The following is a 17,358-nucleotide window of genomic DNA, read 5'->3' as shown; positions in this document are numbered from 1 at the left end:
CCCTTTACTATAAAGATGCACAGAACATCATTCCAAATGTTCTCAAAGAATTCCTTGTCCGTTTATCAAATACAAAGATGCCAGTATAGTGGTTCCCTGTACATATGTGGATTCTCCTCTTGAGATTTAACCAGCCATGGGTTGAAAATAGCGAGCGGAAGCAGATGTTCATGACGATGTATTCAGCACAGCATAGCCATTTGCACAGAGTCACCTTATTATTGAGGGCAACAACGACTCCTGAGATGACTCAAGTAAGCAGGGTGGTGCATATAAAGAAGCAAATGCTGTCTTATTTTATCTAAGGGTCCCAAGCACTCATGAAGCATGGTATCGCCAGGAGGTCCAGGAGATTATCCCCATGAACGCTGCAGTATTAGATCATAAACAATTGGCTCTGGGGATCTGGAACCACAGTTGTCTTTTGTTCAGAGTGCTGAGGAAGTTTTCTCCACACGTAACAACTGAGCTTAATCCGGAATCGCCCTTATGCACTGAGAGTGTGTTAAAGGCTGTCCGTTACTAACCGTGCTCTGCTTTTCTAGATCTCGTAAGCGTACATTTGTGAGGACTCCATACCTTAACAAGTTTTACGTGGCAACCAAAGCAAAGCTTCCTAGAAGTTGATGTTGTTTCCCTGTGTGAGTGTTGTAGTTGGGCATTTGTCTGAGGGGTGTGGTGTTTTAGGCAGTGGTTGAAGCTAAGAAGCTAATCCTGGGAGGACTTGAAAAACCAGAGAAGAAAGAGGACACCACGATGTACCTGCTGGCTCTGAAGAACGCCCTGCTTCCTGAAGGCATCCCGCTCCTTTTGAAGTACGCTGAGGCTGGGGAAGGGCCCGTCAGTCACCTGGCTACCACTGTTCTCCAGAGATACGATGCCTCCTTCATCACAGACGAGGTAAGCAACTTGACTGTCTGCAACATTAGCAGGAGGAGGGAGGGAAAAACCAAGTCATTCTGGCTCTGTCTGTCTGTCTGTCTATCTATCTATCTATCTATCTATCTATCTATCTATCTATCTATCTATCTATCTATCTATCTATTTTGTTGTTGTTTTCCCATAACAGTCACTCTCTTTTGCCTAGAAATAATCCTTCATTTGTATTTATGGTTAATCTCAATTGGCCCTACATTTTGAGCAGCTATGTCCTGTATCCCCAAGCATTTTCTTATTTTAAGAGACAAATTCCAGCAGCTGGCCAGGTGGCTCAGCTGGTGAGAGCACGATGCTGAGAAACAGATTCTCTCTGGAAACGGCTTTGCTTTTGTACGTCTCAGAATGTCGTTAGGGTTTTCAGTGGGTATGTCAGAAGTATGCAGCCTCACCTGCGCACGCATCATTTTCTGGAAGCCCCCTACATCGTGATTTTGTTAGAGGTGGTCGTGTTTCGATATGAGCTTTCCACAAGAGTGCTTGTCACTCAGGATGCCATCTGCAGGTCGCAACTGAGTGTCCCTCTACCAGAAGGCAGTGGGCTGGGAAGCACGAGGTGTAGGCTTTTAAGAAAGATCAACCTAGCTATATGTTCTCGGGGTCCTTTCCCAGCTGCTTGTTCTTGGGTGGGATATGTAACTCCTACAGGTCTGAGAGCAAAGGCAAGATGTGAGGAGATAGGGAAAAGCAAAGGGCAAGAACTGAAGAATATGGCATGGTATACATCAAGATTCAAGGGAGGAGTTGTAATCCCTTTTAGACAACGATTCTTGAAGGAACTAGTGTAGCCCAGTGAAACCTGTGTTGAGTCCTCCTAAGGGCAACTCTTCTAGGACCCAATTATGCTGTACCAGACCCCACCTCTCAAGTGTGCAACCCTCTTAACACCACCATACAGATGACTGCATCTAATTTTGGAGGGACACATTCAGACCATAGACTGGTGCGGAATGTTGATATGGGGGGCAGGGATTGTTCAGAAGTTGGGTTGAAGATATTTGGAAACTGTTTTGACCTTTATGATGAACCTAAATCTACCACTAGAAACTAGCATGCTAAATTTTCTTTTAAATAAGAGAGGAAAGGAATCTGAGGTACTTTACTGTAAGAAAATATCAGTTCATAGTGCCTCACCCCCAACAAAAGGCCCATTGCCACATCAGCAGCCTTAGAAGTTTCTATCAGGTGATGCACACGCATCATGGCACACATGAAGAGTTCAGAGGGCGACCTTTTGAAGCCAGTTCTTTCCTTCCACCATGTGGGTCCAAAGAGTGGAACTCATACACATCATCAAGGTTGGCCACAGACCCACCTTACTGTCCCTCCAATAGCAATTTTAAAACTCCGTGGTTGTGCTAAACTTAAAACATCTCCTAACAGGTGAAGAAGACCTTGAACAGGATATACCATCAGAATCGTAAGGTTCATGAAAAGACTGTACGCACAACGGCTGCTGCTGTCATCTTAAAGAACAACCCCTCCTACATGGATGTGAAGAACATTCTGCTGTCTATTGGGGAACTTCCTAAAGAAATGAACAAATACATGCTCACCATCGTGCAAGACATCCTGCATTTCGAAATGCCTGCAAGGTACCATGCATTCCACAGGCCTCTTTTTATGCAAGCCTATCTGTGTATTGATATGGTGCCACATAGCTAATAACCATGATCTGGTCAGTACACTGGGCAATGTTACATGCACCTAACGAGTGCCAACTTTCCCCAAAGAAACTCTTTAGTGAGTTGGATAAAACAGCTTTCTTTTCACTGATTGAGATTGGGAGCTCTGGGTAGGGCTGCCTCTCTGGGTATCCGCTCAGTATGGTAAATATATATATATATACATATATATACATATATATATATATATATATCACCAAATGTTAGTAAAGTTTCACAGTCTAATTGCATTTTCAACAGGACTATTTTTGTAAGTAGCACAATGAGACAAAGAAACTTAGCTTTTCAAATGTGAGGACTTTCTGGAGACTTTTATCACAATCCCCCTGAATTTGCCACTTGAGTTGCAAATCTTAGTCACCGCCCAGTTTAGGAAGAGCCAGGCTCTGAAGAGCTTCACTGGCTGACTTCCTGTGCTCAGTCATTCTCCCTAAACTCACTTTATCACATCTCCCAAAAGCCGCCTTCCACATTCACTCTGAATGTCACCCACTCTTTTTTTTATTAGATATATTTCTTTACTTACATTTCAAATGTTATTCCCCTTCCTGGTTTCCTGTTCATAAGCCCCCATTCCCTCCCCTCCCCTTCCCCCATGCAGGTATTTCCCAGATACATCCCCTTTATTCCCCACCCCCATATTCCCCTGCACTGGGGGTCCAACCTTGGCAGGACTATAGGGCATCTCTCCCGCAAGGGAGGAGCGGGACAGTCAGAACAGAGGAGTCAGGAGCAGAAAGGAATCCAGGATGCTCTTGCCCACATGGATCAGATTCTTCTGTTTCTTCTATTGTTACTCAGGACCTCCTTGGAGGAGGCCCAGGTGTGGACCATGCCTCTGCTTTGCGAACCTAGTTTTCTGGGGACAGGAAAGAGGAGGGAGTGGGACAGAAAGCAGCCTGAGAAATGTGAAGAAGCCATTGTAAACATTGACATCACTTTCTCAGAAACAAAACCCTTAGAGCAGGCAGGGAAATTAAGGTCTACCTTGCTTGGTATGTATCTCTTTCCAGTGTAGGGGTGTTTTGTTTGTTTTTGTTTTGTTTCCTGGCAAGTGACAGCAGATTCCACTGACTGTCTATGATGTCAGGGAGCTCACTGCCACCAAACGAATCTGTGACCCAAGTTCAGGACTTCATTATTGTGTCTTCCTGTTTACAATGTGCCTTCTCATTGGCTCTGGGTTTGCCTCTGGAACGAAGCAGAACGTGTCTGAAGTTCATCCACAGAAAACCCTTGAATATTTGAGAACATGATCTTTTCTCTTCTAAGCTTAAAATCCAGTGACCTGGTGATATTGACGGATAGGGAGATTATTAATAAAGAGCCATTCCTACCTTGCAAAATGCTCCTGCCTCCGAGCTAGCCTGGCTCACTCTGGTTGATTAGTTGGGGGCTTCGGTGTGTTGTAGTTGTACGGATCAGTGTGGGATGATGAGAAGTGGGAAGCTCTCAATGCTAATTCCATAAACACGACACAGGGGTGCAGGAGGAGCTAAAGCTTCAGAGGAGAGAATCCTCCTCCTGTGGGCTCTATTGAGCTTTTTCTGTGGCAGAAAATACACAGATAGCAATCCTAGAAGTCTCTGGTTTTGTATCGTTTGCCAAGGGTGATTTTAGAAGGGAAAGAAAAAGTAAAAAAAAAAAAATGTACGCAGCAGCCTCCTGTTTGGCACAGCTTTCTTAATGTATAGACTATTTAAGTCCAACCGTGATGAGTCAAATTGAGTTTTCTGCTCCTAAAGCTGAAGGTATCTCGTGGCCGGGTATCCTTATGGTCTGTCCTTTTGACATGGAACTACCCGTCAGCTATTTGAGCAATGAAGGGGAGAGCCCCCATCTTGCCACCGATGCCCAGCCAGCACTTCCTTGGGTCTCATGATGGCATGAGGACTTTTCTTCTTCAGCACTGGGATTTGGTTGTGTTCCCAACTTGACCTGGGAGGCAGACGTGACCGTGAATGAAAAGGCCTCTCTTCTGTGTTGCAGCAAAATGATCCGTCGGGTTCTCAAGGAGATGATTGTTCACAATTATGACCGTTTCTCCAAGAGTGGATCCTCTTCTGCCTACACTGGCTACGTAGAACGTAGGTGACACCCCCCCCCCCAGGAGCTGCCCCTCCCGCCCCCTTTCATCGTTGCTGGAACTGTGACTGAGTCCCGTGGTCCTTTTGTCATTAGGCAGTCCCCACGCGGCGTCCACCTACAGCCTTGATATCCTCTACTCTGGGTCTGGCATTCTGAGGAGAAGTAACCTGAACATCTTCCAGTACATCGGAAAGGCGGAGCTGCATGGCAGCCAGGTACCTCATGGCCATGGCTTACTAATGAAAGGAAATTGTCTGAGGGAAAATGTCATGTACTGAAGGTAGCTTTACAGAATACATTTTATATCTTACAAATTAGTTTGTAAGTTAATGGTGGTATATATATGTATATATATGTGTGTATATATATGTGTGTGTGTATATATATATATATATATATATATATTGTAATACACACAAAAAGAGACAGATAGACAAACAAACTTAAAGCTGCACCAGAAGTTGCCAGTTAGACTTTCATTCAGGAATACATTACTTAGATATCCCTAAGTGTTTAATTTTATGTTGTGTTTGCCTTTTGGCTTATCTCTACCAAGACTGATTGCCCCTATAAGAAACTTCGATGTACAAAATCTTACAATGTACAGCTCTTGAGGAATTAGTTTATACTTCCCCAATACTGCCAAGAAAGAGAAGAATCAAGTATTAGCAGTTGAGAACTGATTGAATTTTAGTCCTAAATTAAGCAATGATTTATCTTTACTGTGAACCATGATGTCACTTTAGCTCTATGAATAACAGATTATAACCTTCTAATTGAAGTTATCCAAGCCTCAACGATGATCTGTCATTATGGAAACCTGGGGGCTCATCAATATGAACTCCTCATCCTGTTCAATAGCACCATGGTCAGATCCCATACCTGCCGTGCCAAGGCATTGCCACCTGCTGTCTCGTGTGTCTCAGAAATGCCAAGCACACAGTGGTTAGAGCCTGTCTATGAGGGATGGACAATAAGCCAAACTCCTTACAGGCTAGTCATGTCATCTGGGTGTGAGCTTTCTCGTAGTGTGGCCTCATTCTTGTGGTGAGGGATGCAAGTTTGACATGGAGGAGCATGAGTGTGCCCTCTTGGAACAGCTGATGGGTGGAGTGTCCGTGCCCCTCCATCTCCTGTCAGAGGCTCATGAAGACGGCAAGTCTGTTGCTTGAGGCAGCTTGGGGAAAGTAAGCTCTCCAAGAGAATGCCTGTGGTCTTTGTAGTCACACAGCAAGGATTCAAGCCATTTCTGCCACATACTAGCTAAGTGAATAATATTCACCTGTCCTCACCTCATCTACTAAATGAATAAAACCTTCCATACATCCGAAGGTAGTTGTGAAGCGTAGACAGGGAAAATTAATCTCCATTGTGTTAGACACAGAAGTTTCGTTCTTACCCTTGCCTAGTTGCAGAAGACACTTGAAGTTTTGTTCCTGAAAAGGTCTCTCTGTAGCTCAGAGACCTCTCCATCACCCGTGGAGCTGGTGGGGAGCTGAGGCTATCAACCTTGTGTCCTTTTCTCCCTAGGTGGTCATTGAAGCCCAAGGGCTGGAAGGCTTAATTGCAGCCACTCCAGATGAGGGAGAGGAGAACCTTGACTCGTATGCTGGTATGTCAGCCATCCTGTTTGATGTTCAGCTTAGACCTGTCACGTTCTTTAACGGATACAGTGATTTGATGTCCAAAATGCTGTCGGCGTCCGGCGACCCTGTCAGTGTGGTGAAAGGACTTATTCTGCTAATAGACCATTCTCAGGTAATTCTCTACCTCCCTCAGCCTGCAAGAACTTACTGAGTTCCAGTGTGTGTGTGTGTGTGTGTGTGTGTGTGTGTGTGTGTGTGTGTGTGTGTGTCTACATGTTTGTGCACAGTAAGCACATCTATGAATGACTAGATCATGTAGAAGCCAGCCATCAACCTTGGAAGCCTTCCACAATTGCTTTCCAGCTTATTTTTTGAGACAGTCTCTCACTGACTCTAAATCATGCTCAGTTAAGCTATGATAGCCAGACAGCAAGTCCCAGGGATTCTCCTGTCTCTGACCCTCAGCACTGGGATTACAGGTGTACACTACTGAGCCTTGATTTTAGGTGAGTGATGGGGACGGAAGTCAGGCCTTCTGCTTGTGTGGCCGACGCTTTACCCAATTGAGCCTCTCCCCCGGCTCAGCAGACAAAGTCTAAACATGTCTAGAAAATACGAGTTAAAGCACCAGGGATTCTGGGGCTCACTCCCGTGTCGTTGGTCCTCTTGCTATGGCTGCCCTTTCCCCTTTGATTGGTGAGTGCCGTTTGCTTTCTCTGTGATCAGCTGCTTGGTAGAGAATGCCTGCGATAGGACAGAACATAGCTGATTTTACTTGCAAACACGGTTTTCCCTGCACTGGGGGACAGAGTTGTGGGGGTATCTTATCTTTTTACCCTGAATGCAGGTGCTGAAGTAGCTGGCATCATTTGTGATGACAATGATTATGAAAATCAATGGGGTGCATTGCTTTGATGACATCCAACTAGTGAGCCCCTGAGCCCCTGCTGACACCAGCCCTTGTTCCCCGGGCATAGAGAAGCTGTCTCATCCATAGGGAACACAAGTACTTTTATTTCCTTGACTTTGTTCTTCAGGGTTTTTTCAGAGCTCCTTGGTGCTAAGTCTTATAATAGTTCTTCTTATGTGGAACCGTGTCTATGTCTAAGATACTGTGGGCTTTAGATGACTTGTCCAGTTGGATTTTTCTGAGAGACAGAGAGGGTTCGTCTCTCCGAAGAGCCCTGGAGAGTGAGTGCTTGATGCTTACTTTTTTTCTTTGGTGCTTTGATGCACATCCTGTCTTAGCAGGGTGATATTAAAACTGGAAGGTTCCTAGGTAGCATCTTATGGGGCACTGGTAGGTACACTAATTCATATTTATTGTATTGAAGCACCACATGGAGATTTACTTTAAGATGTACGCACTGTGGGACTGGCTTCTTTGGGGCTGAGGTGACATCATAGCTGGCCGCCAGAGCTTGAGGTTGGCTTTTACGGCTTCCTTGCTGTGATCTTGGGAGGAAAGCTACTGTGTAGCTTCGAGCCATGAATTTCTGCTACAAAGCGAGGTGGTTACGACAGACACGAATATTGTGTCAGCTGTATGGCCCTTCACCAAGTGATGTGAAGATTCTGGTTTTTTAGGCTCCTGGTTACGAAGTCATGGGTTTTAAGAGCTGGGGGAACCTTTGATAGTGCATTTTGTTAGAATGCACCCCAAAACCTCAATGGCTGAAATGAAATATCATCGTGTCTTGATCTTTATTGCTCCTTACATAAGTTCAAGGTAGCCACAGATTGCAAAAATGATTTGACAGCTTGGCTTTTATGGCACAGTAAGTATTTGGAAGTAGAGAGTCAGGCGTTAACACAGAAATCTTTAGAGATCAGAACCTGCACTTTAGCTCTGCCTGCCTACTGTGACTCTTTTTTGTTTGTTTGTTTGTTTGTTTGTTTGTTTAAATACTGTGTAGCATTGGCTGGCCTGAAAATCAGGTTTAAAGACATGCACAACCACGCCCAATTTTCCTGTGACTGTTCTTTAAATTTAATTTTAATTGGATATTTTATGTATTTACATTTCAATTGTCATCCCGTTTCTCCCCTCTCCCATACCCCTCCCCGTGCCTCTATGAGGGTGCTCCCCCACCCACCCACTCCTGCCTCGATGCCCTGGCCTTCCCCTACACTGGGGCATCCAGCCTTCACAGGACCAAGCCCTTTCTTCCCATTGATGCCCGACAAGGCCATCCTCTGCTATATATGAGGCTGGAGCCATGGGTCCCTCCATATATATCTTTGGTTGGTGGTTTATTCCCTGGGAGCTCTGGGGGAGGAGGGCTGGTTGGTTGATATTGTTGTTCTTCCTGTGGGGTTGCAAACCCCATGACTTTTAATCTCACACTTGTCACTTTGTGACTATGTGATGGCCACTCTCTTTCTGGCACGGAAAACCCACCCCGTCTGTTCCCAAAAAGGAAAAGGGGATGGATGAAGAGTTGGGTGCCCATCCAGAGGGGCTAGTAGAAAGCTACTGGGCAAAATCCAAAATGGCGGCACATAGCTCTCTCTAGCTGCAAGGCAGGTGGAATTTTGCAGCTTTGCACTGGGTATATGTCTTCATTAGGGATTTATTCCCATGAGGAGACACCATGAACATGACATCTCCTACAAAGGAAAGCATTTAATTGGGGCTGGATTATAGTTTCAGAGGTTTAATCCATTATTATCATGGAAAAGCATGGTGGCATGCAGACAGACATAGCAATGGAGAAGGAGCTGAGAGTTCCATGTCTTGACCCTACCCCCAGGCAGCAGGAAATAACAGTGACCCACATCCTCCTACAATGCCACTCCCCATGAGCCCATGGGGGCCATTTTCTTTCAAACCACCACAGTGTAGGTGCACTCCGAAGGAAAACGTGTTTCTCTTCCTGTGAATGAAGAGGAGGAGAAAAACCAGAGGTGCGACAACAACCAGAGGTGCTGGTGATGCAGAGAACTTATAGGCTACAGCTTGTTAATCCCTGATTTAAATTTTCTTATGTGATTTTTCTGTTCATTAAGGTAAGGCACGCTGGGCAAGGTGTGGTCAAAGAGAGATCACCCCTACAATTTTAACCATAACCAGTGTCTGTAAGTGTCAGGCTGAAGTATTTGGCAGATTTGAGATCATTTTATAAGTAACTGAGGCTCTGGTCTCTGCAGAACACTCCAGTGATGCTGTCCTAGCTTGAGAAGTGCATACCACTCCAGGTCAAGTACTGACATTGAGGGAAATACTGGCAGCTGGCAGCCAGTCACAGCTGCCAGGGCAGATAGAATTACCCAGTCTCTCTCTCTCTCTCTCTCTCTCTCTCTCTCTCTCTCTCTCTCTCTCTCTCTCTCTCTCTCTCTCTCTCTCTCTCTCTCTCTCCCTTTCCCTCTCCCCTCCCCCTCCCTTTCCCTCTCCCCTCCCCCTTCCCCTCCCCCTCCCATTTGTGTGCATGTACACATGCGTGTGCATACATGCATGTGTGTCTTTCTATGTGTCTGACTATCTGTCTCTCATTAGAATTGTATTACATTTCAGAGACAGATGTCTGAAAAAGAAGAGCCTCTTTAGCTAGGAAATAATGTACTTTCTTAGAAGTAGCAGGAGGAGCTGCCAAATGTCAGTGTCTATTCTACAAGAAACAGTTTTCAGGTCACAGTCAAAGAGCAAAGAAATCACACCCATCACAAACACAAAGTTCTGACACCTTCTTCACGAAGTCCATTGATAAAACATTAAATCAATGGTTATTCTGGGCCAATTGAGGATTTAGGCTCATGCACCGTCTTCATTGCAGTATCCCTCAGAATGGACATGCAGACTGTGAGACAAAGAGTGGTGACTGTGTGACAGCTGTGACAGCAGCTGAAAAGCCCCAACCTTAGACACGGTCTGGCTCTAAGTGCAGCTGGTGAGCCATAGTTTTCCTATCAGTGAAGAATACCTCCGATGTAGATCAGCCTGTTTAAACAACCTGTCCTGTGTAAGGCTTTGGACGTACTGCGTTTCAACCTCTGTTCGTTCCACTTATTACAGTGCACTGTATGGCTTAGTCCCCTCCACAGAGGCAGGGTGGTGAGTGTGGGTGGGTTGGTTTGTCCTCATGAGTGGATCCAGTACAATTCACTGTGACTTCTTCCCTGGTCCCTTTGTGGGTTAGAAAAGGAATCATCTGAGGGAGACAACATGTTTCTCCAAACCAACTGCAGTGAACAAGGTCTCCTCACACAAGGCCCTTTGTCTGATAACTGTGAAATGCTCTGTCTTGTGGCTTGGATGCTTTCACATTCAGATGATGTATGGCCAGTGGGAAGGTGGAGATCTACATGCTAGGGTCCTACTGGACTAGATGGATTAACAGGGCTATGCGTTTCAAACCAAGCAAACAAAAGATTATGCAAAAAAAAGAAGATATATTTCTGGGGCAGGACGCATTAAGAGATACTTGGCAACAGACATGGATGTGGAGTTCAGCAGACCTCTGATGTCTCCCCTGTTTTTCACAGGTATAAGTACACACTTGGGCATGACCGCTGTGCACTTAACAGGAGAGGTTATGTTTTTTTACATTAGTTATGAAGCATGACATAGCCCCTGTATCCAATGGCAACCACATTTTTGTCCTAGAGTAGGTATAGCTTTAAGCATCCTTAGGGATGTTGCCATGTGTCCCAGCCTGGCACTGAGCACCCCCTGCCTGCTCTTATGAGGGGTGATCTTCAGAATGAAAGCATTTCCATATCAAGGTCAAACTTTCTTAGTTCACTTCGGTATAAACCAGTTCTCTGAGTTTTCTGACCATGTTTGGCTCTCTTATTTGTTTCAAATTCAGAGAGAAGAGCACAATCCTTTCTAAAAGGTGCAGTCATGGCATTTGGCGAATGCCATGCTGGTGAATGCATGGCTTTTTGGGTCTCCTCATGGCAGCTACAAAAGAAGTTAGTTATGCTCTTAGCTGCCAGGAACTCTTGACATCTTTGGAGGAATACCAGAATGAAGGGTACAGAGCTGTCTTTCCGGAATCACTGTTACTATTAGCACTGCTCCGGACCATCAGATTTCAGTCTCACCTCTTCAGCCAGCACCACCATGACCACTTAATTAATGTAAATGGGAACTCTGATAGGCAAAGTCTAAACACAGGCAAACAACACTAAGTGGTGTGCTTCAGACAACAGGAAACCAGGCAGGAGGGTCCCTGTGCCTTTGGGAAATGCAGTGGGGATTGTGCTTGGCTTGACCAAAGTGTGGATGTCATTTCAGATGTCAAACAGCAGGGCGCAGAAGCCTTGTTCAATTGCCTTCCTCTCCTTTTCTAGCTTGACTTAGGCAGCTCCTGGAGCTCGAATCCTACTCTGGGAATTTTCATCCTGCCTTTTTTTGTTTGTTTGTTTGTTTGTTTGTTTGTTTGTTTGCCAGAAGATGCAGTTGTCTGTGTTTGCCTCAACATACAATTAGCAAAGTGCTTAAGGGCTCAAACAGATCATTTTGTCCAATCTTCATGTTTCCAGAAAAGCCAGGGCTAGGTTTCTGATGGAAATACCTTCATCTCCTTGGTCCACTGGTTCTCAAATTTAATTGTGTCAGAATCACATGAAGGCATAGTAGAAGCAGATTGCCGGGCCCCGCCCTCAGTGTTTCTAAATCAGAAGTTGTATTTTGAAACTGTTCCCAGATAGTGCTGACTCCCTGCCTAAAGCCACTCACTGAAAACGAATGGTCCCTCCCAAAGAGAGGCAGTGATCGAAGGAAAACAGCCTTCTCAACTGATGCTCTATTCCTCTACTTTTTTAATTGATTTATTTAGCAAATCAGCAATGCCTTCTTTCAGTGACCAATATTGGGATGCTATGTTTTTAAGCCTTCTTCACTGGGGGTAGAGTTTGATGGCAGAACACTAACTTAGTAGGTGAGAGAGAGGTCATGGGCTTGCACAGAAACAAATTTACAAAGTCCTCTAGCAGAGGACTGTAGATCAGGAAGCCATGTGTGTCTCTCTCTGAAAGATGTGTTGACTAATTTGTGCTTTTATTGTATTTTTTGCTTCTAGGATATTCAGCTGCAATCTGGACTAAAGGCCAATATGGACATCCAGGGTGGTCTAGCCATTGACATTTCTGGTTCAATGGAATTCAGTCTGTGGTACCGCGAGTCTAAAACCCGAGTGAAAAATCGGTAAGCACAATGCAACAACAACAACAACAACAATAGCAACAAAGCAGGAATATGTCTTGGTTGCTGTTTAACCTTCAGACTGTTCCAAATCTGTGCTCGTAATGTTCGTAAGCCATGGACCAGAATCAACTGTGGGAACTCATTACATTAATAGAATCTTAGAAACAGGTCAGTGTGAACAGAGCTGAGCACTGAGATGAGCACTGAGATGAGCACTGAGATGAGGAGTACTGAGGTAGGAGCACTAGATGAGGAGGACTGAGATGAGCATAGAAATGAGCACTGAGATGAGCCCTGAGGTGAGGAGCACTGAGGTGAGGAGCACTGAGGTGAGGAACACTGAGGTAAGGAGCAAGGAGATGAGCACGGAGGCTCTTCCTGCTTTTGAAGACATCCTCCTTTCCTATTTCACTTTAGCAGTTGACAGTTGTCTTAGTTGGGGTTTCTAAGGGTTTATTGCATCTTTCAGGGAAGCTGGGGAAAGAACGCACAGCAGGAGTGGATATAGAGGGCACTGAGAGGCGCTGCTCACTGGCTTGCTCAGCCTCCTTTTCTTTCTAGCACCCAGGAGCACGAGCCTGGGGTGGCAGCACCTGCAATGAGCCAATGAGCTAACCTACATTAACTGCTAATTTAAAAAATGCCCTACAGGTATGCCTGCAGCCTGATTTTGTGGAGTGATTTCCTCCATTGAAAGTCCCTCTTCTCAAATACTTGAACTTGGGTTGATATTGAGCTAGCCAGCAAAATTAATCCCTCGTCAAACTGATGCACAAACATATTGCTGTTAAACCATAACCTTTCCTTTCTCATTTATCCCCAAGATTTCATATTAACATTACAACATAAAGCATAAAAGTTTAAGCCTTTCTCTGTTATTAGCATTAATCTCTCTTTATTTGCTAATTCTACTGGGTTATAATAAAATGATAATGCCATTTTCAACCAAGTTAAAACTTTTCATTGTGGATACCCATTGTCCATAACATACATTCACATGGGTATATTTTGCTTGGTGAGCTCATTGCCCCTCCCCCCTCCATTCCTCCAGTGTCCATGTTGTAACTATTCTGTCTTCTATCTCATTTGCTTGTTCATTTGCTTAAATAATAGCCCTTAGATGTTTGCATGAGTAGAAGACAGCGGAAGATCTGGTAAAGTACTAAAGGCTACCGTGCGCATCTCAAACTACCTGTGTCCTGTTCAATACTGAGAGCAATAGCAGCAAAATTCTTTTATAATTTCCCAGACAAAAATTAGCATTCCTCTTTTTAAGATACAAAAGCATGGGCATGCAAATCTGATCTCACCCGTGAACACAATTTCCTACGGTTTAGCTAGAGGTTACAGTTGCTTAAAAAAAGCCAAACTGGAACTAAATTTTTTTTAAACTTCTTCATTGTCAACCAAGGCATGTCTCCTAGTCATCCAACCTGTCTGTCTGGTTTTCTAAGTGATCACTGCTAAACCCATCCTATCTGTGTATACATATCCCACCATAGGAATGGCTCTTTGACATACAGCACTCTTTCATGTATCTTGGCAACCACATACATGCCTCTAGCAAACCCTGGGAGAAAGTAGTGACATGGAATTGAAATAGCTAACAAAGACAATAACAACAAAATTCTCATAAATGACAGGCATCTTCTCCATGTGCTCATACTTCCTTCTAAGAAAATGTGGATGTTTCTGGGACTGAGAAAGGACTAGGTTCCAGGCATGTTTCACCTTGGTGTTTTGGGATGCACATTCCAAACAATTTGTAGGTGATATACACTTAGCTCCCATGTCAAGAATTCAAAGCAAGAGAAGCCCATGGAAAGAGCAACTCTTCTCTGGCTAATCTCTGGCAACACTGTGTCCTGCTTTCAACAAGGCTTTATGTGTACTGGGGTCACACCTTCATTCTTAGGTATTTCCTTACGGTGCCATGAATGGAGATTTGCTGAAGTTCTGTTAGCCCTCCTGCTGAGTTCAACGTGACAGTAAGAGATGCTCGTTAAAATTGCAGGGTGGCTGTGGTAATAACCAGCGACATCACAGTGGACTCGTCTTTTGTGAAAGCTGGTCTGGAAAGCAGAGCAGAGACAGAGGCTGGCCTGGAGTTCATCTCCACAGTGCAGTTCTCCCAGTACCCGTTCTTGGTCTGCATGCAGATGGACAAAGCCGAGGCTCCACTCAGGTAAGACGAATACTCGCACGAGGTCCAGAGTCTCTCCTTACCTCATCAAGAGCTTGCATTCACTCCTCAACGTTCAGTGCGAGACTTAAAAGAGGACAGGGGAAACCAAGTAGGCAGGCAGTTATCCTTAAAGAAGAGAATGACAGATTCAAAGAAAACTTGGTTTCTAAGGTACCAAGGATCCATTTGTTTGATATGGGATTAAGTCATGTTTAATCTAGAAATAAATTTTTAGGGAAAAAGAGGGATTCAGTTTACTCTAGGAGTTACCACCTAGTTTCAGAAAAGAAAAAACAAAAACAAAAACAAAAAAATCCACATGTGTCTTTGCTGCTGTCTGGTATATTCTCGATTGCTTCCTGGACAGAATACATCTGGTCACCTATTTCCTATAGCCCAAGGGAATCCACAGTTATTTGTACAACAGCAACTTGACCTTGTTTAAATTTGGGCTCAATCTTGAGAATTTGGCATTCTGAATTTTTTTTTTTTAAAGTATGAGAAAGCCGAGGTCCTTAAAAACCTACTACACAATTGTCTATATATCAGAACAGCCTCTCTTCCATTCTGGGCTGAGCTCTCGTGTCCTTGGGTCTTGTTGCTGCCCTTTGCAGCAGACCTAGCCTGTCGGGCAAGCATGATTTGAGTCTAGAAAACCCCCAACTCCTCCACAGTAGTTAGGAAGATTTTCATGGACAGCATCTAAGCATAAACTGTAATTTGTACACTCGAACTAGCAAGTCACCATTTACATCACCTTTTGGGATAAGGCCAAAGTTGAGTACCTTATTCTACTAGTACTTCATGATCCATATTTTTAAAATGCAGCAATGATTTAATTACAGTACCAGGGTTTTACATTTTCCTGGCACAAATAATAATGGCTTATGTTCAGAACTTTTGGTGTACACTGATATTAACTTACGTTTTTGTCTGGAGTAATTCTCCATAAATACATGCAGTGGCCACAAGCTCAGCCACGTGGTTAGCTAAACTGCTTGGCCATTTTGCTCTGACCCTATGCTGGGTATATTTCCCTCCCAACCTTCAACCCTGTTTAACTCAGTGCTTTGAGTGCCCTGGAGGTGGGAGGCAGGAAGGCCTGTAAGGCTTAGCAGCCTCCTAGGATTTTAGTCCTTCTTTCCAGAACAAAGCAAGGTAGGATTCCCAAACTCCATCCAGTCACAATGTACTTATTAGTATCAGAAGAAACGAGACCCCTTAAAAGAATAGTACCTACACTCCTCGTCCAACAGAGCTTTCCGAGCAGGGCAGAAGCAGGGACCATCGTGGAGGGGCTTAACTGTGTGTAACTCTGCCCTTCCTCTTCTTGCTACACAGGCAATTTGAGACAAAGTATGAAAGGCTATCCACAGGGAGGGGCTATGTCTCTCGGAGAAGAAAAGAGAGCCTAGTGCCCGGATGTGAACTCCCGCTCCATCAAGAGAACTCTGAGATGTGCAACGTGGTATTCCCGCCTCAGCCAGAGAGCGGCAACTCCGGTGGTGGATGGTTTTGATTCCCCTGGGTCCATTTCCTCGAGAACGAAATGCTTTGACGTGCCTAATCCTTGCTCTCCGGGAGCACAGTGTTTACATATTTACCTGTATTTAAGATGTTTTTAAAGAGCAATGGAGAACTTCAGTTGATTAAAGTCGAGCCTAGTCAGGAGATGACCCACAGTGTCCCTCTGAGTCACCGTACGACGCTTACAGCAACATGCCTACTTCTTACACTTTGCAAAAGTCCTAACAAGTACAGTGAGTCTAGTTTTGCGCCGAGAAACTAGTATTCGTATAAAAACAAAGGCAAAAACAAAGAAACAACAAACAGAACCAAAACCCACACCATAAAAGCTTAGGCAAATGTGAATTTGATTCAACCACCCTTCAGTGAAAGTGAACCCGTGACAGAACCCTAAGCTTGCTTTCTATAAAACACATTTCCTGAGAAGGGCAGGGTGGATGGAACCAAGCAAACTATTTCCCTTTTGTTGTTGTTTTGTTTGTTCTTCTTCTCTTTCTTTACTTTCTTTTTCTTCTGGCGTAGCTGGGAAGGTTCCAAGAAAGGACAGAGATAAGACTTAAGAGAATTGTGTTAGTTAATCTCAAGAATTAATATTTATGTTTTCTGATAGTTTTATAAGCATGGAGGTAAGAGACAGAATTAAAACATACTGTGACACGTCTCTGCTGGCCTCACAGTGAGGCCACTTGGAAATTATTCACCCTTTTAAAAAAATGGAATTATCATATGGGAATAAAATAATTGAGTCTTAGAGCAGCCATTAAATTTTTCTCTGGATGTGTTGTTTTGATACCGTAATGTGATACATTGTTCTTTGTGGGGGACCCCCTTGTAGCTATCATTTTCTCTATGCATCGGTTGCTGGGTGGTAGGAACTCCATCTATTTGATTGCAATTTATGCAACATCCAGTAACAATTGGGATAATTGTTGCTTCAAGAAAATGATGGATGTGTATTCCAAAACTATGAAATTAAACAAAGACCATGTTTATGTGTATGAATTAAAAGGCCACACCAAGCATTTAAACATATTTATTAATAGAGCAGATGTGTTTATTATAATGTCCACCCCCCCCATCAATGTCAGGTGCTTGTTTGACCACAGATGGGAGTTTAGAACGGAAGTGGAAACACGTAAATGCAAGTTTAACTGAAGTAGAAAATAAATTGTGATGATGAAAAATAAAGACGTGTAATTT

General features: G+C 44.1%; 1 protein-coding gene across 1 annotated transcript in view; it reads left to right on the top strand.

The window, feature by feature from the left end:
- Positions 1–17,358, top strand: part of Mttp (microsomal triglyceride transfer protein) — a 41,192-nt gene extending 23,834 nt beyond the window's left edge. The window contains 8 exon segments of the mRNA NM_001107727.1: positions 688–900; positions 2,320–2,531; positions 4,611–4,708; positions 4,803–4,924; positions 6,240–6,467; positions 12,322–12,446; positions 14,461–14,631; positions 15,973–17,358. Coding sequence (NP_001101197.1) covers positions 688–900; positions 2,320–2,531; positions 4,611–4,708; positions 4,803–4,924; positions 6,240–6,467; positions 12,322–12,446; positions 14,461–14,631; positions 15,973–16,150 — 1,347 coding nt within the window. The 3' untranslated portion in view covers positions 16,151–17,358.

The sequence above is a fragment of the Rattus norvegicus genome, chromosome 2, assembly GCF_021556685.1.
Source record: "Rattus norvegicus strain SHRSP/BbbUtx chromosome 2, alternate assembly SHRSP_T2T, whole genome shotgun sequence".
Classification (NCBI taxonomy): Eukaryota; Metazoa; Chordata; class Mammalia; order Rodentia; family Muridae; genus Rattus; species Rattus norvegicus.
Note: the sequence above shows the minus strand (reverse complement) of the source record. Positions and strands in the feature narration are given on the sequence as shown.